This window comes from Cynocephalus volans, chromosome 9 (genome assembly GCF_027409185.1).
Source record: "Cynocephalus volans isolate mCynVol1 chromosome 9, mCynVol1.pri, whole genome shotgun sequence".
NCBI classification, from domain to species: domain Eukaryota; kingdom Metazoa; phylum Chordata; class Mammalia; order Dermoptera; family Cynocephalidae; genus Cynocephalus; species Cynocephalus volans.
The window spans coordinates 87,109,840-87,133,916 of record NC_084468.1 but is presented as its reverse complement, the minus strand read 5'-3'; the positions used below and the strand labels follow the sequence as shown (position 1 = coordinate 87,133,916).

At 39.1% G+C, this 24,077-nt stretch overlaps 1 protein-coding gene across 1 annotated transcript; it reads left to right on the top strand.

Moving 5' to 3' along the window:
* The first annotated feature begins 254 nt into the window (after positions 1-254).
* DDIT4L (DNA damage inducible transcript 4 like) lies at positions 255-4,977 on the top strand. The gene is made up of 3 exons (XM_063108191.1): positions 255-421; positions 706-845; positions 2,658-4,977. Exons 2-3 carry the CDS (start codon positions 755-757, stop codon positions 3,146-3,148), a joined length of 582 nt encoding a protein of 193 aa, XP_062964261.1. The 5' UTR covers positions 255-421; positions 706-754; the 3' UTR covers positions 3,149-4,977.
* Positions 4,978-24,077: the final 19,100 nt, after the last annotated feature.

The following is a 24,077-nucleotide window of genomic DNA, read 5'->3' as shown; positions in this document are numbered from 1 at the left end:
GTGGGGGTCAGTCTTTGGCGAGTCGTGCACCCGGGATCGCGGTCACGGCGATCCGTGGCCTACCCAGAAAACAGCCGGTGTCCGCTCTAGCCCACACCTAACCTCTGCTCCCAGCGCCTTGCCTAGGGCCCCGCGAAGTGTCGGGGTTGAAATGCGACCCGACCCTGAGGGGGAGGGGCGGTGCAGGTGGGCGTGCCAGGGCAGGGGAGGGGGCCGGACCTATAAAGTTCTCGCTGCCCCAGAGGCGATGCTGCTTGGTGGGGCCGGCGCTGGGTGGCCTGGGGGCGGGCAGAGTGCCGGGCGCTGCTGGGGCTGCAGCTCGCCTAGCCCCCAGGGGAGGGGGCTCCTGCGGGGGCTGCCTGCCTCCGTTTACCCCACAGCCTTGCGGGCCAACGCGCCGGCCCCCGCGAACTCCCAGCAGGTGAGCGACGTCGCGGACTTGCGAGGGGGGGACCGTGGGCGGGGGGAGTTCCGGGGAACAAGTCGCCTCCAAGTTTTGCTAACTTTTGAGTTAGTTTCAGGTTGTGGCTGTAGTTGGCGTCTCCGCCCCCGGGGCTTTGTAAACTTGAGCTGCAGAGGCCGGTTCCTCCCCTTTAGAAAAGGAGTGTCTCAGCTAGTTCGATCCGGCGACGCCGGGCATTTTAGGAGCCTCTGCACGTCTTTCCTGCTTGTGCAAGTCTGTCCTTCTCGCCTCCTTTTGTCCAGCGCCCGGACGAGGCCGTTCCGCCCCGCGAGGGAAACAGAGCCGTTGACCATGGTTGCAACTGGCAGTTTGAGCAGTAAGAACTCGGCCAGCATTGCAGAGTTGCTGGACCGTGGCTATCACCCGGGGAGCCTGCTCACTGGTGAGTTTCCATATCTCAACCCCTCTGCTCTCCAGAGGTCGCAGCTCTAAATAGATGGGGTCGCAGGGCGTGCTACTCTGCCCCTTTCCTCGATGTAGGGCGTGCCTCAAAACTCATCAGAGACCCCTTCCCAGACTTTCTGCATCTTCTGTCCACGATAGTAAAAAACAAAAGTAGCAAAAGTAAAATACCCAAGGGCTGCATGATTGTGGTCTGCTGCCGATAGGTTCTTTAAGTTTCTTACCTTTCATGTTTGCGAAGTGTAGTTATGTGTTTTAACAAATGTATTTATTTCCTTGTGTAACCAACATCATCTCTCCCGCCACCAAAATTTCCATGAGCCCGATTGACTTCAATTCCCTACTCTCTCCTGTCCCCAGGGAACCACTGATCTTTTTGTCACTGTAAGTTAGTTTTGCTTTAGAGTTTCATATAAATGAAATCATACGGTATGTACTCTTTATGAATTTAGTTTCTTTCCTGCAGCCTAATGTTTTTGAGATCCTTCCATGTTGTTGCTTGTATCGTTGTGTGCTTTTTTATTACTGAGTAGGATTCCATTTGTGAATATACCTATTATTCTGCTTTTAATGCAAGAAGGAGACTTTTCAACAGCAGTGGTGCTGAACTTGTCATTTGCAATTTTATTTTATTTTGGTTTGTTGTTTTTTTGTTGTTTTTTTGGTGGCTGGCCGGTAAGGAGATTGTCGTTTGCAATTTTAAATAGCAGTTGCTAAATTAACACACTGTTCTGCCACTGAAGAGCTGTGTGAGCATAGATAAATCGCTTATTTAGAAGTTGAACTGGTTGATGACCTAATTTTTAGGCCAAAACTCTAAAATTCTCTACCTTCAACATAGATAAAATACAGAACCCTTTCATTCGAGTGCATTTGTTCCATTTAGTTGTAAAAAAACACAATGATCTAAGTGAATACATGAAGTGGAGAGAGGAAAGCTCAGTAGCCAATGAAGGTGAAGTAGGTTTAGGGAGGGGCGCCCGCAGGGCATCTTCCTGCACCCTGCTGCGTTGACTGTGTGTGGTGTGGCATCCTGCCAAGTGGTAGGATTAATTTGGGAGGTAGGTGACAAAATGCAGAGCTATCTCTTTTCCTTTGAGCAAATCTAATTTTGTTTCCCTAGGACTATTTTGTTTTGCTTGGCTAAGAAAAACTATGCAACCAGTTATAAATATCCTAGTGAACCTCAAAGCTCTTCTCTAAGGTATCTTTAATCAAATAGGTTGAAGCTAAAATTGAGATCTGTGGGCCATTCCAGCAAAGACACAAATTTGATGATGGCCTCACTTAAGAACATTAGTAAAAATTCCGTTTTACCATATATGTATTCCTTCAGTTAGAAAGCAACAATCCCTTAATCCAAAAAAAAAAAGTGTAACCAGAAGTAATGTCTGCCCTCTGTAAAACTAAATTAGAAAACCCCATGAGCAAGTAAGCAAGCAATCAAGAAAGAAAATCACTAGTAAACTGGGATAACCACAAATATACTTTTGATGCACAGTCTTTAAGACTGTGTGTGTGTGTGTGTATACATATAAATCTAAAGAAAAATGGTTATATCCTATCCACCCTATTCATCAAAACTTATTTCATAGATGAACCTTCAGGCTTGAGAGGTTAAATGACTTGCTGTATTACCTAACAGCAAAGTGAGGTCAGCTGACTTTCAAACAAATATTAGAAACAGGTGGATATGGTAGATAGCACTAACCATTGTTGCTATCTTGGTATGTTTTTCCTACTCCGTGATTTCTTTTTCTTCTCCTTTATCTAATATTTTCATTTCCTACAGACTTTGACTACTGGGATTATGTTGTTCCTGAACCCAACTTCAACGAGGTGATATTTGAGGAGACAACTTGCCAAAATTTGGTTAAAATGCTGGAGAACTGTCTGTCCAAATCAAAGCAAACCAAACTCGGTTGCTCAAAGGTCCTTGTTCCTGAGAAACTGACCCAGAGAATTGCTCAAGATGTCCTGCGACTCTCCTCCACTGAGCCCTGCGGCCTGCGAGGCTGTGTTATGCATGTGAACATGGAAATTGAAAATGTATGTAAAAAGCTGGATAGAATTGTGTGTGATTCTAGTGTGGTGCCTACTTTTGAGCTTACACTTGTGTTTAAGCAGGAGAACTGCTCATGGACTAGCTTCAGGGATTTTTTCTTTAGCAGAGGTCGCTTCTCATCTGGCCTCAGGCGAACTCTGATCCTCAGCTCAGGATTTCGACTTGTTAAGAAAAAGCTTTACTCACTGATTGGAACAACAGTCATCGAAGAGTGCTAGAAAGGAAAAATTGTAAAGGATTCTCATGTGATTAGGTAACTATGCAGCTACTCAGTTAAAATCATGTGTAGTTTGCTCTGCCAGCCCTGAATGAGAAACCCCAAATTTAGTCCATCTTCCTTCTATGTCCACATCCACAGCAACCCCAGCAGTTAAAGGGCTGATTTTGTGGCTTTTGAGAAATGACCCAAGAAAGTGTACAGCTTCTGCCTGTATCACATCTTTTACAGAATTGAATGGAATAAGGAAGGAAAAGAAGCAATCCGCTTCAGTTTTATATTTGATTTCACAACTTTTTCCAGGTAGTATTGCTAATAGACTATATAAACGAGATTTGCCTAGTTTGATTTTCATATGGCTTTTTTTTCTGTAAGTTCCCAATGTGATCCTTTCAATCAGAGAATCTTACTAAATGATGCTTACTTAGCCCATCGAAATTTCCAGATGCCAACACCACCAATTTCCTGCCAATTTTCTACTCAAATTTAAAGGATTCTTAGACAAGAGGGTAGAATTAAGTGGGTGAGCTTAGCTAAAATTTAATCCTAGATAGGTAAGAGTGAATAAGAAATGTCACAGTGACAACAGAACTACTTCAGTCTTTCCTTGTGTCCTCCCCACTCTGTTTCCAGGAGGTGACAAAAGCTTGAGCTGCCGTTTTAGTAACCACAGTACTGTTTTAAATGACTTTGTGGTACAGCATAAGCTCAGTTTTCCTAGTCCTCAAGTATTAAATATTGTCTTTAAACTAGAAAAATGGAAAATGTTGAACTGACTTTTTGTGTGTGCATTGTTGATTACTATTGCATTAAGTGAATGATGAATGCCTATGAGGATAAGAAATGAGTTCTCAAATCCAGTCCCTTTCTGATTCATTTTGTAATCTAGCTTCTTTTCAATATTTATATGCTTAATCCCAAATGAGCCAGCTCACCATGTCAGTGTTATCTCATCTGTGGCGTCTTCTGGGAATTGAAGTATCTCTCAATATCCCCAGTCTTCAAAGGAGATAGCTGCATGCTACCACTTTTAATTATGAAGATGAATATATTTATGAAGTCTGTTTTGGCTATGGAGATCTGGTTTATAGCACAGACTAGAGAATGAAAATCACATCCAAGTAACCAGTATACATTCCCAGCTTTCTTCCAATTTGGATACCTGTCCCTAGGGAATAAAAAAGGCCTTATTTTTTGTCTCATTTCAACTAACTAGATCATTATCTGTTTCCTTTTTTATGTTAATGAGCAAGTTTAGCCTCCACGTGACTGTTCATTTCAGCAAGGCCTTCACATCCTCGCTGTGGGTCATGACAAGGACCATATTCTGGTCCCCTGCTCAAGTTATTAGCACCGTTTCTCATACCCAAGGCCGGGGTTGTAGGGACAGATGTCTTCATCCTGGTGTTTGTTACTTAAAAACAAGTGTGATCCTGTTACCAATCCTAGAAGTGACCTAACGTGTTGCTGTTCAAATTAGCAAGTGTTGTAACAAATTTAACTCTTCAAATGCTTGGAAAAATACCAAAGTCAATCTTTGTAGGACTAGACCAAGATAAACAATGTTGTTTTGCATGTCTTTTATTGTTCTGGGCTGTAAATGTCACTGTGTCTTTAGCTGTTTTAGAGTCGCCACCATGGACTGTGGGCGAGGCTTCTCAGGCATGGATATAGAACTGTTGTCCTTTTTCTACTAACAGTTGTCTTGGACCCTCTTGCCTTTTATGATTACAAAATGGTGATGGTTTATGGAAGCTCTTAAATTAATATTCCTGTTAAAGGAAATTAAAGTTTGTCTATTTTTGACAATAAAGCATCATATATTTTTAATTCTCTTGTCCTTTTTTTCTTTTTAGAGGTTATGCAGTGATCACCCTAAAATATATTTGACAGAATTTGGGGGGAAATGACAAAACAATTATTCATTTTTTGACAAAGCCAATTCATACTTTTAATTATAATTTTCCAATCATATTTGTTGCCTGTGTTTATGTATCAAGAAAGAGTGGTTTGCTTTAAAATTTTTCAATTACAATAGTACTTTTTATAGGAAGACAATAATTTGATCTCCTTTGGCAACCACCTTCTAAAAAAAATCTCAGTGAGTCACAAGACTCATTGTGTAAAGGCTTTTTCTATAGTTTTTCCAATGACCAAACACAGATATATGAAATTATAAAGATCAGATCAGTGTACGTTTATTTTTATAAGTATATTCTATTTGAATAACATATCTTTCTAATTGCACTGTTATTTCTCAATTTGAGTTTTTAATCTTTTCACCTATCTTTTCTGTCTCCTCAAATTTATGGTCATTAGCTCAGGGCTCTCACACTAGATAACCTACATTTAACATGACCGGTTAAGTGCTGGGTGCTATTCGAGGTGCTTTACAAAAAAAACAGTCTCATTTACTGCTCACAACAGCTCTATGAAATGGGACTTCAATCATCTTCATCTTATCGATAAATGACTAGACACAGAAAAGGTAAGTAATTTGCCGTAAGCCGTCAAGTTATGCAGCAGACTCACAGTGTAAAACTACACCGAGTCCAGAGGCCACACTCTTAGTTTGACCTTGACCCACTGCCCCATGCTGCCCTCAAATGCCCATTATCCACAGCACTCAAGGACAGTGTAAAAACTGTGTTTTTGCCCATTTGCCCCTCCATTCGAAGAAAAGAATTATGAATGTGGTTTCTTTTCAGGTAGAAAAAAATGAGGAAACTATTTTTAACAACATTCACCATTGATTGGGACAGGGCCATGCTCAGATTAAAAGACTGTCCAGATGTGAATATGACATGTGTTTCAATCCTGGCACCTTCATGCCTATCCTGTGCAATTGACCTCATTACTTTTTCATGGACTTCCAAAAAAAGTGTGTTCTGTCCCCCATCTGTATGGGAGATAACCCTGTAGTTAGGGTATGTGATGGCCTCCTGAGAGAATGGCTCGTCTTATTTTCCCCTTACCAATAGAAAGAGTGTATTATTTTACAGCACTAGATTCAATCTCCTGAATCTATTTCACCAAGGACATAATCAGTCCTCATGGAGCTGGCTTCGTGCTGTACTAATGACAGTCTTCCATTTGCATAATGGAAGGATATACAAGTACATATGTGAAATAAATCTTATGTCTATTACACACAGTTCTCAAATATCTATTAGTTTAAACAGGTGATAATAATTATTATAATACTACTTTAAAGTCCAAAGCAAGTTGTTGGCAGATGGGGAGGGAGGCGTACATGGCAGTGTGCTGGGAGGGAGGAACATCATGCAGCTCTCCAGAGCCCTGGACTCCTGCCTAGACTCTGCCAGTGATTAAAGACTCAGTATACTCCCTTGCATCCTCTGCACATGCCACAGACAAGAGGAGAGAGAGACTGTGAAGTATTTCATGGGAAAATTTAGGGGCCAGGTGTGGAAATGGTGTACGTGGCTTGTGTCAACATTCCGTGTAGAATTCAGTCACATAGTCACATGGCCCCATTTAATTGCAAGAGAATCTGGGCCGGGTGGTAGAATAGTGAGCCCAGAAAAAAATTGGCTTGGCTTGATGAACTGCCAGTGTAGTTTCTGCCACCCAGAGAGAGACAAGGTAGCCCATGAAACACAATAGAGAGCCCAGACACAGACCTGTACATAAATGGAAAGTTGATTTATGGCAGAGCTAGCACTTTGAATAAATGGGTAAAGCATCGTGTTTTCAATAGTTGGTGCTATAACAATCATTCACATGAAGAAAATGAAATTAGATACATACACATCAAGCATAAAAATCAATTGCAGGTTAATTAATGAATAAAATGTGAAAGGGAAACTCGAAAAATATAATTTTTATGATTTTGATGTTGGTAAAGATTTCTTAAATAAGATGCAAAGATGCACTGAAACTTCTCTTTTTATCATATAATCCTATAGAAAAGGTAGAAGACACTCATGTACTGGAAGAAAGTGTCTTCAACGCATATAACTGAAGAATTATTTCAAAGTGATAAGAAAAACAACCCAAAAGAAAATGTATGAGCAAAAGCTTGAATAGACATTTTACAGAAAAAGAAACCCATATGGCTGATAAATATGAAAAGATCCTCAATCTAACTAGTAATCAGGAAAATGCATATTAAAAGCATAGTAAAATATACACATCCATATTACAAAAAAAAATCTTAAGTCTGATAATTATAAAAGTTACAAGGACATGAGAAAAAAATTATTTCAATTTTCCAATATGTGTATCTCTGCAATCTGGCATTTTGTGAAGATGATGATAAGCATATTTTATGAACCAGCAATCCTATTTTTAGTTATCAAACTGTATTCTTCAAACTTTTTTGCTTATTGCACCTCTAAAAGAATTTTGTTAAAGTATACCCCTCTACCATGTTTTTTAATTGCTATCCAAATTTTTCACCGTAACTTTAAAAGTTGCACGTGATATAAGCTTCAGTGTGTGGTAAATACTGACCTTTTAAAATAAAACTATTACATCATCTTGCTAAATGTTTCCAATGGAATGTAAATAGCAAGTAATTTGACACCAACATCTACTTAGAAAACACTAAAATTGGGTCTTCAACGGAATGCAATTTTTTTCAGTGTTACTTTTTCTCCGTTCCTGTATCTTCTCAAAGTCTACTTTTTAATACTGAATTTTGTTTAATGTAATATTTTAAACTTGAAAGTCATTTATCAATATTTCTTCTCTATAATGAAAAGATTATAATTTGAAATTAATTTTTTTAACTTCCTGTGACCATAAGCCTTTATTTTTTGTCTTCTTTTATATTTTTAAATTTTAATTTAATTTTTTTATTATTACAAACCCCATGTCCAGGAATGACTCTCAGTAGATCACAGCAAGGGAGATCCTCTGCTAGGTACAAACCCTTACCCAGAAGCAGGTACTGGGCAAAAGTGCATTGCAAGACTGGTGAAGGGGTTGACCCCCTTTCTGGCTGTGCCCCATATCCCAGGACGAGGGGTTCTCCACACCCATAAGTCTTTAAATGTCAATTTTTTACTGAGTTGACTTTATAAATAATGATAGTACACAATAATCAAAGCACTATTAAATATGCTTTCCAATTTTATAAATATTATTAAACAAAAATAACAAGCGGCAGCTGATTATCTGAAGATGACTCCAGTTGGTTTGTGGGTACATATTGTTTTTTGCTAGAACTTAAGAGTTAAGTAAGCATCATTGTCTATTTTTTATTTCTGTAAATGTAAGCTCTGAGAAAATCTATTCACATCAATAAGATGGGAATGGAGAACATTTGGTTATTATAATATCACTCAATCTTTGAACTTCTTTCAGGATATAGGCCAAAATCACATAAATAATTTATTACAAAAAAAATTTTCAAATGATCAATCTGCACATAATTCACTTAGGTTTTCTTTCAATACTGTTGAAATCAAAGGACTGAAACCACCTGACTTGCAAAAGTACTTGATCCCTAGTTAACAAAATACCATGGACTGGGTGGCATAAACAACAGAAATTTATTTTCTCACAGTCTGGAGGCTAGAAGTTCAAAACCAAGGTGTCAGCAGGGTGGATTTCCTCTGAGGCCTCTCACCTTCACTTGTAGATGGCTGTCTTCTCCCTGTGTCTTTACATTATCTTACCTCTTTATGTGTGTCTGTGTCATACTGGATTAGGGCCCACCGTAAAAGTCCTCATTTTAACTTAATTACCTCTTTAAAGATGCTATGTGCAAATATAGTCACATGCTAGGATACCAGGGCTTAAGACTTCAACATATGAATTTTGGGTGAATACAAGTCAGCTATAACACAAGCTGTGAATTCAAATAATTCACTTTCTCATTACCTAGAACAATATTTCAAACTGTCCCTTTGTTTAGTACGTTAGAATAAAAAGTACTAAACCTCAGAATAATGCAGTCTAATAAGATTGACCAACTGTCAGAGGAAGTCGTCTTTTGTAAAGAATTTAAAAACTTCTTAGAATTTAAAAACATATTAGAAAAAGAAATAGAGAAACCTCAAAAAATGACAGGAAAATGATAGGAAAATAAAGAAAATGATAAAGATAGCATAAATTAATGAATTAGAAGATACATAACAATAGAATCACAGAAACCAAATCCAATTTTTTTAAAAGATTATTAATAGCATTAACAAACTGAAAAGTGAACAAAAAAGAATGGAAAGCACCTATAAGCAGTCACAGCAATGAAAATGGGGATATAAATGCAGAGTCAGTATACAATATTGTATAAGAAAATTGGATGTATATACTTCAGCATTACTAAATCTCCATATTATGCTGACTAAAAAAAGAGGAAGAATAATCAGTATAGTACAATACATATTGTTCATGCATCCATTAATATTTAGTAACATTATAAAACATGCAAGTAAAAAACAAAAACCAAATTCAATGTAATCGTTACCCCCAGAGAGTGCATGAAATGAGAGCTGAAAAAGCTGTACAAGAACATGTTTAATGAATTATTGATCAGATAACTGAAGTTAAATTAAGTAAGCGTGGCAAAATGTTAAAATCTGGTACACTGACAGTTATTTTCTAATTGTCTCTATTTTTCTGTGTGCTTGAATATTTTATAATTTTTTTAAAAAGGACCAATATTCATAAGTGGATTTACTCAAGAGAGAGTGTTGCACATAGAAAGAATGTGGCAGCAGAAAAAGATTTGAAACGACTCTGAGCAACTTGAAGCTGAGATTTCAATCTTTATCTCTGTCGATATTTAATAACTACTTGTTAAATAGCTTATGAGAGGTCAGTATGGCCCAGAACCTGGAGGCCTTGGAGATGCAACTCTAAGAAATGTACAGTTTCTACACAGTTGAATGTTTCTGTTTATTAACTATTTCATAGTTATTTCGTGTTTGTAAGCAGTGAGGTGCTATCACAATGTAGAATTTTGGGGAAATCCATCAGACAATATTGTATATAATGATTTAGCAACAACAAAGAGCCAGGATGCAGGTCAATGAAAAACCAACTGAGAGAGCCTAGGAGGGAGAGGAGGTGTGTCTAAATTAGAAAAGAAGCAACATGTGCTAGAATAGTTATAATGATAGTAATAATTAGTTCAAGAATCATTACAAGGAAAATGGAACTGACTTTAGTGTCTGGGTATAAGAAAGAGAAACAATCAATCCCTGTACCGGCCAGCTGCCAAAAAAAAAAAAAACAGAGAGAAACAAGAGGGTATCAGTAAACTTCCAATATTTGAGTTTTTCTGCTGCTTGTTTCATGTAAAAGGTAATGTTGTCACCCAGAATGGGTAATAAGAGAACTTATAAAAGTTTAAACAAGATTAGCAGCTGTTACAGGGCACACTCAACTCCTGGCTGAGGCTCCCTAAAATTGATACCAAACTCACAGGTCTGGCTGCCTGCTCCCCAGCAAACCAATCAAAAGTCAAATGTTGGTGAAAATGGAAGTCAGCTTTTTTATTCAGGAATACCAGTGACCTGAGTAGAGATGTTAGGCTAACCCATCTCTCCAATAAACCTGAAGGAGAATGGCCAGGCTAAAGCCATCTCAAAGACTCAGGTCTTTTGAGAAGTTTTTAAAGAGAAGGACGAGGGAATAGAACATGGGAAAATGAAAAGCAGGAAAGAGGGGCACATGAGCAGTGAGGGCTTCATGCAAGGTCTCAGGTTCCAGGTCTTGCCAAGACTGTCTGGTTTCTGCTCCTGTCCTTATCTTAGGGTCTGGGTAATACATGCAAGCCTGCAGCTTCAGGCTGGCTGGAAAACAACTTCACATTCATGTAAATAATATCATCTTGCCCCATAAGCAAGGTTCAAAATATGAAACAACCATGAAAGGGAATTCAGAGAAATGCATGCTGAGAAAACAAAACAAACAAACAAACAAAAAAACCCCAAAAGACTGTGTTCTTTAAAAATCTTCTATAGCCCATGCAGTTTTAGGTCCCAGCATGACTTCAGCCCTGTTCATTCCAACACAGCCACGGATCTTATACCTAGCATCATTTTTGTTTTAATAACTGCCTTAGGTAGAGTTCCCAGGAAATAGACCCTGAGATGGAGATTTGCAAGCAGAATGTTAATGCCCTTTTGATCAACCACTAGAAGTCAGAAGGAAATAGAACTGAACAAAGGAAATAGTTTTTAAGAAGGGAATAGTTGAACAGTTGATATAAATTGGAAAAAAAAAAGCATCAACTAATCTCCCACAGAGCTCTAGAGTTAGGATGCCCTTCAGAGTTGTTTCTCCCTAGGCTAGTGTTTGACATTTATTCCCTTCCCCCACGGACCAGGCACTAGAAATGGCGCCACAGAGTAGGAGTGTGTGACTTTGGACAAGGCTGGTCTCTTCAGCTGAAGGTGACTCCCGAGGTGTTGACTCAGCAGTGAGCAGTTAGCCTCCAACATTTCCAACAGTAGGGGTATGCTGGCCTCAGACATGAAGAGGGGATCTGGGCAGCATGTTGCAGCACCCATCCAACCATTGCTTACGCCACTCAGATCCACTTATGTCATATAATCAGTTCTGGGTCCAGCTCTTCCAGGATTCTGTTTGGTCTATTTTCCTGGGAAAAATTGACAAGAGGAAGGTTAATGGGAGGAACCATAGCCCTGCCACGGCAGGTGGTCTCCAAGCTACAACTAATTATCATTCCCTTCTCTACTATTCATTCTAGACTCCCCACATCCTATTATCAACTCTGCTGGTCAAAGTGACTTGCCAGGTAAAGTGAACTCATTGCTGAGAGATCTGAGTCCCTGTTCACCATGTCCGTGGACCATGGTTGCTACACTTGTCCATTTACTCTTCTGTTCCCACTTTAACAGTTCTTAACCTGTAGGCCAAAGAACAAATACGTTCTGCCAACCACCAACTATATCCGTTGGAATGATGCATTTAGGGACTATGAAATGACCACTAGGTACATCAATGAATCCAGTGGACACACTGTGAGCTGGACCTGGGTCAGGACTCCATTTATTACTTGCAGGTCGTGATGATGCTTATGTCACAGGTCATCCATGTCAACCCAGACCCTCTATTAGTCGGGGTTCTTCAGAGAAACGAAACCAACGAGATATGTCTGTGTGTATAGTGAGAGAGAGAGAGAAAGAGAAAAAGAGAAAGATTTATTTTTAAAACTTGGCTCATGCAATTGTGGAGGTAGGATAAATCTGAAATCTGTAGGATAGGCCAGCAGGCTGGAGACCCAGGGAAGAGTTGTAGTTTGAGTCCAAAAGCAGTCTGCTGGGAGAATTCCCTCTTGCCTGGGGGAGGTCAGTCTTTATTTTATTTAGGCTTTCTACTGATTGGACATGGCCCACCCCCATTATGGAGAGTAATCTGCTTTACTCAAAGCCCAATGATTGAAATGTTAGTCTTATCTAAAACAACAACAAAAGAAAACACCTTCACAGAAACATCCAAAATAATGTTTGACCAAATATCTGGGCACTGTGGCCCAGCCAAGTTGTCAAATAACCATCATAGATTCCATTATGTATTCTCCATTTTCTACTGTACAACTGCCCCAGTAAATGGCCATAGGTCACTTTGAGGAAGGACTCGGGAATCATTATTTTATACATTTGTCATGGGATCATTATTTCCTTCTCCTTCGGTATATGGGGTCCATTCTGAAAACTGGCTTAGTTCTGGAAACTGGGTGGAGGATTATGGTTTTTTATAAGAATGTCTGCCTCTGTAAGCAACATGATTTTGAGTGAAGGCATTTGCTGCAGCGGGGCTCAGCTGAAAGATGACAGCCACCAACAGTCCCAGCAGCAGGGAAGATGAGGGCCCCAGGCCTGGCTGGCACACTGTGGCACCCATTACAACCACCAGTCCTTTTAAGATAGATGTAGAAAGGTGGAAATGAGAAATGAATGTTTGGTTGAAATTATGGAAAGGAGAGAAATCTGTGAATGTTTTAAATTCTAAATTACCAGAGTTCCTGTTGGTCTTAGCTCTGCCTCAGTCTCATTAGGGAAACTTGCAATATAGTGTTCTCAGACTTATGTTGAAGAATTCTGATATACAAAACACAAGTCTAAATACCATATCATGTATTTATAATTAAATAAAAGAAGTGTTTGCCAGTGAAAAGGGCTTTGTTAGGGTCTCATGTATTCATAGTGGGTGGAGAGAACAGCTGGAAAATTCTGACCTGACTCACTGAATGTGACATAAAATAACTCCCTAAATGGCAGTACTACCACTCCAAACTTTTGCATGCCCTAGACTTCTCCACTTATGATCCAAGGTATAATGAAAAACAACCAGACTGTGAGAAAACTCATTTTGTTAATATCAGTTCTTCAAAGATGAAGAGTCTCAGTTGAAGTAAAGGCCCAAAATAAGATATTATTGTGCATGGCACCATACCAGATGGCCTCTCCCAGATCCTGTGGGGGTGAAGAGTATTGCTTGAGTCGCGGAATTACTGGTGTGCACCATGAGAGCCAAAGTTCAAGGCTGCTCTCGATTCAAAGCCCTGAAAAATATTGCTTTAGTTCTTCATGATGATCAACCCACACTGCTGTGCATTCTAATCCTTCCATCTATCAACATTTAAATCATAGCAAGGAGTAGAACGTTATTAATTTAAAAATGATTTCTTTTTGCTGATAGTCTGGTATATATTGTTTCTCTTTAATAAGCAGAGGAAGTAACAGCAAATCCAGATGAATGTTGGTATAAACTGTGGGGTTTCTGGCCTCAGAGATGTAAGGAGAAGAGCAATGAACAAGGTTGTTATGGAAGAAAAGTATTTCTGGAATTCAAGTATTGCCATTATGAGTTGGTTCATCTTGATTACTCTGAGTTTACAGTTTTACAACAAATTACACACCTTACAACAAATCCTTTACGATAGTCTTACAATGTGTCTTTTCTAAAGTTTAAGCAGAAAAAATGAACAAAATAAAGCTCCCTCTTTAAAAAATGTAGAAGTAGATCAAGAAAGCAAACAAAAAATGCTAAAATGAACAAACAAATAGAAACTACCTCTAAATGTAAGGTGCCTTTCTGTTTAATTGCATTTAATGTTTCTATTGATAAGTACCCTCGTCCTATCAGCTTTATTTAATCTACCCTTCATCTGAACTCTGTCTTCACAAGATTTGCACTTAGAATTTGTAAAGCAGTTTTAAAACTCACTTATCCTGTCTGTATCATTTAAACAGAAAGATTTTGTTGATCCGACTTGATAAGATACTATATAAAATATGAGCAGTTCCCTTACGCAGACTAGTTAGGTTCATTGCTGTGAGCGAATGAAATGAAATCTGAGAAGACCTGCTTTAGAAAGGACCACTGTGGGCCGAGCCCGTGGCGCACTCGGGAGAGTGCGGCGCTGGGAGCGCAGCGACGCTCCCGCCACGGGTTCGGATCCTATGCAGGAATGGCCTCTGTGCTCACTGGCTGAGTGCCCGTCAAGAAAAAGACAAAAAAAAAAAAAAAAAGAAAGGACCACTGTGAACAACACCAGCTAGAGGGAAGCATCCTTGTATAGCTTAGGACAATTAAAATTGTAAAGGTGGTATAGTTGTAACTAACTAATTTAAAAGGGGGAAGAAGGGCTTCAATTGAAGGCAATACTGTGTTAATGTAAAAACAAATGTAAAAAATGTTAATGTAAAAAAAAAAAAAGATGACTATTCCCAGCCAAGGTAGGGAAGTTTCCCTAATATGGATAAAATAAGAATCGCCTGAGTCACATGTTAACAGATTTCCAGAGCCATGCCCTGGAGATTCTGAATCAGATCGGAGGTGAGTTCTCAAATCTGTGTGTTTAACAAGTCTCTCTGGGATTTGATTTGACTGGGCAAGTGAGGGAATTACCAGTGCTTTTCTTTATCCCAATACAGCATTCCTAAGAAAGCTCCCTTACTGCTAAACTGCACTGTAAAACTAACAAGGCTCACAGAAAAAATAGGATTAGTGCCAATCACTCAAAACCTGTGTAACGTTGTAACGAGAGCACTAACAAAAACAGGGACAATTCCAATTAAACAAACAAAAAGCTGCAGCAGTAAAGAAATGTCACAGTAAATATAGAATTTTACCATTTAAAAGAAAGTGAAATCTAACTTAATGAAAGGATGCATAAGGAAGGAACTGACTCATCGAATCATGGAGACAAGAACAAAAACTGCAAAAGAACAGGGGAGAACCTAACAATACGCACTTCCAAGACAGAGTGGGCCAAATTGATCCTAGAGGAATCCCAGCAGTGAACAGGCACCATGCACAGCACATAATTCCTCTGAGGATTTCTGCCCCTTACTGTGTTTGTGTCATTTGCACTTAGTTTTTGTCACTTGTTGACAACTGTGGTGAAATTGCTTATGACCAGACCAAATTCCACACCGAATTGACATCTTTCCATTTAACAATTTCTTTGGAGGTGAGGTTTGTTGTAGAAACACAGGTTCTAGAAATAATGGACTTAGATTGAATATGATCATGGCCACAGGAACGTTAAGTTACAGTAGCTGTTCTAAGGAGATACTTAAAATAAGGATAAAGAGACTTGAAATTTGTACTTTCCAACCACAATAACTTTCTTGCAAGCATCCTAGTGTTGCTGCTGCCACCACAGATATGCTCATGCTGCCCGCAGGGGACGCTGGCTGCCACCCTTCTGGCACATGAATTCCACACAACCCCACTTCTTTAGTGCTCTGTCCTTCATTTCAAGGTCTAAGATGGCCCACTTTACAATAAGTATCATTTGAACACTTACTTTGTACTAGACATTGTACTACCCATTTTTTATATGTTGCTTGTTAATCCTCATAACCCAATAAGCAAGGTGTAATTTCTGCATTTTGCTAAAAGGTAAATGTCAAAGAGATACTTGACTTGTTTAAAGTCTCACAGCCATTAAGTTGTGGAATCCAAATGCCAACCCACATTGGTTTAGGACCAGGTCAGCACGAGGCATTAAATGCTAGAAAGTCAAATCTAGTCAGGTCAAGCCAAGATTCAAATGTAGAGAGGACCAAGTACAGAAATCAATGTTACTGGACTACGAGGTCAGTCCCTCGAGCCCCAAACCGCCAAGACCAGGGTAGGAGGAAAGGGCTTTATTACTTGCAAGTAAGGAGAGTACTGGGGATCACTCCCAAAGTAGTATCTCCCTGAATAAGGAAATAGTGTCATTTTACATAGCCCAAGTTCCTGCCTAACTTCATACCCAATTTATCCTTGAGGTCCTCTCACATACATGAAGAATAGGAGCTTGTTCAATTTGAATTAGTTGACTGCGGGACTAATTGGTCAGTTCTGAAGACAAATTGACATTTGGGCCAGGAAGGAAAATAGACTTTGGGCAACTGCAGTACTTCAGGAAGTTGTCAGAGGGGCTAAACCTTGAGCCCTCAGCCAGTACAGGTGAACTGAGATTTCCCCTTTGCAGTCGAAGCATGACATAAAATAGGGCCAGGTAGGTTGTGGAAGTCCTGGCTCCTTCGGCACAGATTCTAGCATTGAAATGAGGCAAATTCATCTCGGGTGCCCGTATTTCAGTTTCAGCAGGTATATTTGAGGACAGTCGAGTATTGAATGGTTCATGACTTCCTGCCACCTCCTGCAACAGCAGAAACTCAGAACAAAGGTTATGACCAGTTCACTTCCTGTTGCCAATTTTGAGTGGATGCGAGTGCCTGGGCATTAAGGAGACCCTGCACCCTAGGTTCCAGCAACTTCTAAAGCAGGAGTAGACTGTGACCATGGAGACAAGGATGCAGCACTGGATGAAGCAGGAGGAGCGCAAGGCCTGGCCGCTGCATGGCTGCCCAGGAGTGTTTGCCATGGTCTGGGTGGGCTGGTATAGAGGTGGGCAAAGCACATAGGGAGGTCAAGCTGGCTGAGGGCCAGGCACAGGGCACAGAGAGGACCAGGGCTCTCCCAAGTGGGCACAGTAGTTTTCACAGTCCAGTTCCAGTCTGTGAAGGGGTCCAAGCTGTAGTGAAGGCCCAGGGACCTAGGTTGAGCTACAAAAAGGAAGATGTACAAAACCTGGAGCCAAATGCCTGAGTTTGAATCCCTGAATTGTCACTGATGTGGCCTTGGTAAAGTTTCTTGTCCTCAGTTCCCTTGTGTGCAAAAATCATAGAGGTGTTGTGAGAATTAAATGACTTAATCTGACTAAAGTGCTTGGAACTGTGCACGGTACAAATTTAGTACTCTTTATTACTTGTTTTTAAGTATAGCCTTTTCAGTCTAATGGATACCAGACACCCACACAGAGGGAATTAGCGAGACAGGATATAGTCTAAAGCTCATAAAGTCACCAAGGGGCCAAATTCCCTCCAAGTTCCCTGAACGCCAGGTGTGGACACATCAGACTATTTTAGGATCCCACTCACCAAATACCCCTCCAGCCATGCTCTCACAGGCTCAAGGATGTGGCAGGAAGGAGCCCACAGGTGGCAGAACTTCAGAACACTCCTTGACAGATTTGTCATCTCAAGCTCAATTTAAGGCAAGATTCTAAAATGCATTATTGGAGTAATTGTCAGCCCTCAGATGGGAAAGAAGTGAGGAAGAGGCCTCTTTACATTCATTACCATTCACTCATTAATAATGGACTAACTTATTTCTTTGATAGGCTCCCTAGACCCTAAATTTAGGTAAAGAAATATGATAATTGACTTCAAATATTTGAAACAGGGTTGTATTCATATATAACGATTGCATTTGTCCAACATGACCCCAATATCCAAAGAATAAAAGTCTCTGAAAAACAGATTTCAGTTCAATAATGATAATAAAAGCTTTCTAACAGTCTGAACCAAAAGACTGCAAACTACCTATCAATGGGTCAGATTTAATCATCGTGCAATCTTTTGTTTGGCTCACAAATTAGTCACACTGCATGCTGCTGGGCAGGCTGTACTATCACAATTACTGCAATTGTGCACAGTTGCCCAGAAATGTTCACGTTAAAATCCAAATTTCTATCTTTTCTTGAGAGATCTGATGATGCACAACACAGCTTGCCTTCCCTTATAGTAACAACATGTTGGCACTGAATGGAAGCCCCCTCCTGTGAATGGATACGTGCATTCCAGTCACCTGGAATGTCACTGGTTTCCATCACCTGCCTGGGAGACATTTGAGTTAAGGCCCCAGATCATCTTCTTAATAGATGCAAAGAAATCTCCCCTTCCATCATTAAGCTCCTCTGATTCTCTAATTCCCTGAGTCCAAAAGTCATTCGACAATCTCCAATTTTTGTTGTTAGGTATTTATGAAGCTAACAAGCCCTGTGCATTCTTTTCAATAAGAATCTAACACCAGTCTCTGTTTTAAACATATGTCCTATTTGGCAGCTCTTTGGCCAGCAGCTGCAATGCCTCTCTCAAATTTCAAAGTAACTTTAGGAATAAGAACAGGAAATGCGAGTGCATCAACAAGAACTTTTTGATGCACTCCTGTCACTGATAAATGCATGTCAAAGAGTAAATTACTACAACAGCTATTTATTTTTAAGTGATTTCTGTCATATTACTTCATATACGCTCCAATTAAATATATTGAATTTCCTGATATTCAACTATATCGACTCCTTCTTGCACTTTGCAGATTTTATTGATTTATACTCTTCAGAAAATAAAGATCATAAAAGAAATAGAGTTAAAATAATGTGTTAGGAAAGATCATGCTATTATTATAAAAAAAAGTAGAATCACAGTAGAATTGTTCAAAATAATAGGGTAAACAACAACAACAACAAAATCTAGGCAGGGCTTATGGGTATTAGGTAAAGAAATTAAAGCTGTTTTTGAGAAAGCTAAAACTGTTGGCTAAAACTTGGATGTAACAAGTGGGAGGTTATGTTTCTAAATATAATGTAAATTAATCCTCTTGGTTAGCAGGTATCATGCAGTCTTACTGCCCTCAAAACTGGGAAACAAAAAAATCCTCAGAGAAATTCTCAGTAGAAATGTGATATTAATTAGCTTTTGCAAACGTGTCTGCTAAATATTATTAAGGAAAACACTCATTTCTGTGATCTATATGTAATAAGAAAATATAAAATAAACTATAACTTGATAGAAAGCTAGCTACCTGATGTTTTAAAAATGAACAAACTCAATTCTAAAGTATTTTTTTGTTTAAAAATGTCCAGAAGCACCTAATACTAAAAGAAAACCTATTTCTTTTTATTTATATCCCTTAAAAAATGAATTTAAATTCTACTGAAAACTTTTGGAAAACAGATATATTTTGAGAGAGTTATAGGATTTCCCTATTAAGAAAAAAAAGTACACTACTTAGAGACCTCTAAATATCTATTCCTGAAATAGTCACAGCTCCCCTTTTTAATTTTATTTTTATTTTTGTGGTGTCTGGCCATATGGGGATCGGAACCCTCGACCTTGGGGTTATCAGCACCAAGCTTTAACCAACTGTGCTAACTAGTCAGCCCACCCAGCTCCACTTTAAATGAATAAATTCTGCAAAAATGTTTGGTTCAAATATTTTTGGTTTAAAGGCATTGCTCGCGTGCCTATGAGTTCCTAAATAAAATGAGAGAAACTTGGAAATGACAACAGTCTGGACCCTCACTTCCACTTTCTTCCCAATAAATGTATAGGAGGGCTTTTGTATGAGATCATAAAGAACTGTCTGTCTTGGGTGGCCAGGCAGTGTCTAGGGAGCAAAAGGTAGAGGCCTGAGTTTGGACAATTAAGTTAAAATTTGCAAGGCACAGAAATGCACAGGCAGAAGCCTCAAATGTTGGTTATAGTGGCATAATATGGTTGTATGCAAAGCATATTTTTAAAATATGGGCCCCAGTTTAAATCCTAATTCAGTTATTAACAAAATGATCTGCTTTTAGGTAAAAAAAAAAAAAAAAAATCACATGGCAGTAGGGCACAGGAGATCTGGCTTTACATTAATGCTCATGAAAAAATACTTGTTTTCGTGTCTGTTCTGTGCTCTATATTCTGAGGGAAACGTTGGCAGCCTGTAAGGAACAGTTGAGAGAAGAGGATGTTTAGTTTGAAGAAAGGACCACCTTTGACTGTTTGAAGGTCTTTTATATAAAAAATCAATTATGTGATCTTCCCCAAAATGGTAGATTTTGTGAACAGACACCTCAATCAGACAAGCAGAGTGCTTTGCAGCACTACCTGTATCAGAACTACTTATGTGCCTTATAATATTTTGCAAAGTAGTAAGCCCTTCTCTCCAGAAAGGCCGATGGCCACCCAGGAAAGACGCTGTGGATGGAATTATTGCGGCGGACACTGGACCCCCCTTGACATTTAAGAGCTCCTCAAATTGTAAGATTCAATTGATTTTATAATTTTAAATGTTGGCTTGCAAAATCAAGGCAGTTCTCAGTGTTTGGACTTTTTTTATTTGTATTGATTTTGAAATTGGGTTTTGTTTTGTTTTTTATTCTTACCTTTCCCCTTTTCATTGTGTTAAAATTCTACTTGGGTCACTTTTTTTCATTGCCATCCTATCTAAAATATTGTATTGGTACCCACAGGGATAAGTTATTCTCTCCATAATATGCATTCGTTTTAGTCTAAAATTGCATTATGTCACTCCGTTACCATCACTACCTAAAAAACTTGAAGAAGAAATAAAACAAGGTTCACTTATATGACAGCAAATGAGTTTTAGAAAAATAATGACCAATTCTTTATGACTTCAAACCAAAAAAGGCAAAGTTACACTTTCTTAAAATTATTAGAATAATAATAGCTGAAGTAAAAGGCCCGAGCAGAGTGCCTTAGAGGAGCATGTCGGTGTGGGAGGTTTTGCTGTCACTACGTAATGCAATCACTCAGCAATCCTGCAGGGTCGGAATTACTCTCCTCATTCCGTAAATGAGGAAACTGAGGTTCAGCTCAGTTCAATAACTTGCTAGAGGTCAAAGAGCTGTGAGAATTGGCCTTGAACTTTCATTCTGATTCTGAAGTGTGTGCTTTTTAGGCTATACATACTCCCTCCCCTTATCAGAAATAAAGTGGCATTTGGAACAGAAGCTGTGTTTTTAAAATATTTAAGGAAATAACAGCGAGCAAGACATTAAGTGAAAAGCTGTAAGGATTTAGCACACAGTTTCCAGATTCAGAGATAAAGCATCTCAAAGTTGTGCGTGTGAGAATGTTACAAGGTAGATGCAAAAATTTAGCCTGAAGCAGCTAAATAAACAGCACCGAATTACTAAATATCACCAAATACCAGAACTCCGCTCTTTCAAACAACTGAAATTAGCCAGTTAGAAAAGCTCAGTTGCTAACGTAGAATTTTTAAAGTTGTTTACTGCTTCTGTAACTTCAGTTCAACAAATGTATGAGACTTTTTTCAAAAGTTATCTACACATCAAAACTGGAGCACTTGGCATGGTGTGGGCACATTAAAAGCACCATGCAAGGCAGAATTGACTGAATAAATAAGTGAATAAAATTATACAAAACAGAAGTGAATAAAAATGATACATTCTGATTGGGTCAGAATAACATGCATAAAAATGTTTACCTGTACAAGACACTCTATGCTGAAAGCATCTCTCATATGCCCATATAGGACTTCCTGATTAATAATAATTCATTAATTTTTATTGCGTCCTTCCTCAGTGTCAGGTGCTGGGCTAAGTACTTCACATGGATTTTTTTCAATTATTGTTCATAAAAACCTTTTGAGAGAGTATAGCATGGAGGTTAGAGCACAAAGTCTGGAACCAGACTGTGTAAATCTGGCTCAGCACTGACTAGCTGTGTCAGCTTGGACAAAATATTTAACCTCTCTATGCTCAGTTTTCTAATCTATAAATTGGGAAAAAGATAGTTCTTATCTCATAGGATACAGAGTGCTAAGATCTGCACTTAGACAGAGTACATAAAAAAAGTGCTGCCTGTTAATCATTCACATCTAGAGACAGATGGCCTGGGTTCTTATCCCACCTTCACCTCTAACTATGTGATCATGAACAAGTAACAATGTCTCAGAGACAGGTTTTTGTCATTTGCAGACAGAGATAGCAATAATACATCTTCAGGCTATAGACCAATTAAATAACTTAATATGCAAGTGCTTGGAACAGTGCCTGGCATACACAAACAGTCAATAGTTATTTATTATTGTAATTCTTACTTTATTGATGAGGAAACTGAAGTTTAGCAAAGGTGAGTGAATATACCAAACATATATGCCATGTGAGTGTGGTCCAGGACTCAAACCCAGACGGGCTGACTCCAGCGGCATAATTCATTTTAGGTGATCTCAAAAAAAAAATGTTGACATTTTCATCTTCTGAATAGGAAGGTGGAACAATTTATTTTAATCCAATAAATTTAGCCTAACCCAATAGTTTAAGTCTTTAGGCAACCTGTTGTTTTTTGGTGTAAATCCTGGTATTTTGGCTTTCTTCTTCTCAACCTGCTCCTCTCCAACATGGCGCCTGGGTGTATTGAAGAGGGTCATCCTATGTGAAGGGAGAGAGATAGTTCCTCAGATTTATTCTCAGGGCTGGGTACTGTCCCCTGGTCCCTATGGAAATGTCTCTTGTTTATCTATGACCATGGCTTGTCCTGTTAGCCTTAAAGGCTGACGTTGTTATCTATTCTCTATAAATTCATTTTTTTAGTTAAAATGTATTGATTATACATAGTTGTGGGGTACAGTATTGGATTTCAATACCCATATAGAATGTATGATGATCAAATCAGGGTAATTAGCATATTTATCATTATAAAACTTAATGATTTCTTTGTGATGAGGATGTTAGATCTTCTCTCTTCTAGCCATTCAATAACATGCAGTAAATTATTGTTAATTATCGATGCCTAGCTGGACTGTAGAATTTATTTTTCCTATCTAGCTGTTATGTGGCCATTAACCAACCTCTCACTACCCCCTCCCCTCCCCCACCCCCTTTCCTACCTCTAGTAACCACAGTTCTGCTCTCCCCTGAAAGTTCAACTTATTTCCTTTCTTTTTTTTTCTCTCTCTCTCTCTCTCTGTTTTGTTTTGTTTCGTTTTGTTTTTTTCTAGCTCTCACTTATGAGTGAGAACAGGGCCAGGTAGTTCTCTTTGGTTACTGGCCTTAGATGTCTGTGCCATCCACTCAGTCCCTGGAACACTTTGCCCTCACCACACTGACTTTCTAGTGACCCAAGTCACACTATGAGCTGACTTCTGTTGCCACCTCAGTGTCCTAGGAGAACTCAGCTGAGACCCTTCTTCTGCCTAATCACACTGCTACAGCTTTCACTCTGATGCCACTGCCTCTCTCACCACATGGAGTAGGACAAGTCCTTGTGTGGTAGCATTCCCTAAATCTAATGCACTTCTCCCATCCAGAGCCTTGCCCCCTTTGTGTCACACCATGGGTTCCAGGATCTGCTGCTCCAGCCCTTCCTCACCATGTGCTCAGGGTGGGTCTTTGTGACTTCGACATCTCTCTCTGTCCTGGCAGCCTGGCTTTCCAGTCCACTCTCTCCCTAAAGAGGTCTTGAGAGTCAGCTCCAAGAATCAAAGCTGATCAATAGCATCCTTGTTCTAGGCTCTTTCCTTTCCTACAGCAATAAACCTTAGGCTCAACTCGGTGAAGAAAAGCTGCAAGAACTTAAAAGGGGGAAATTAAGAGACTGCTTACTTAAAAGAAACTTCAACATGAATTGCATTTTCTTTTCACGTCTGTATACAGTATTTGTAAATTCGAGACCCTCCTCATACCAATTGGTTTTCTTTTTGAGTAGCCAATAGTTTTCAGAAATTTTATTATCACAAAAGCCAAACATTAAGAAAGCAATTAACATTTATGGTTTGAACCTTTGTATCTTATCTAATATGAATGCTAAGGACACTGAAATTCAGAATTAATAATAGCAGATATACATTAAATGTCAACTATGGTTGTCACTGTGTTAAGTACTATACATGTA

Coding starts and splice junctions, on each gene's coding strand:
- DDIT4L (XM_063108191.1), top strand. CDS start 755: ATGGTTGCAACTGGCAGTTTGAGCAGTAAGAACTCGGCCAGCATTGCA. Junction 846..2,657: donor CCCGGGGAGCCTGCTCACTG/GTGAGTTTCCAT, acceptor CATTTCCTACAG/ACTTTGACTACTGGGATTAT.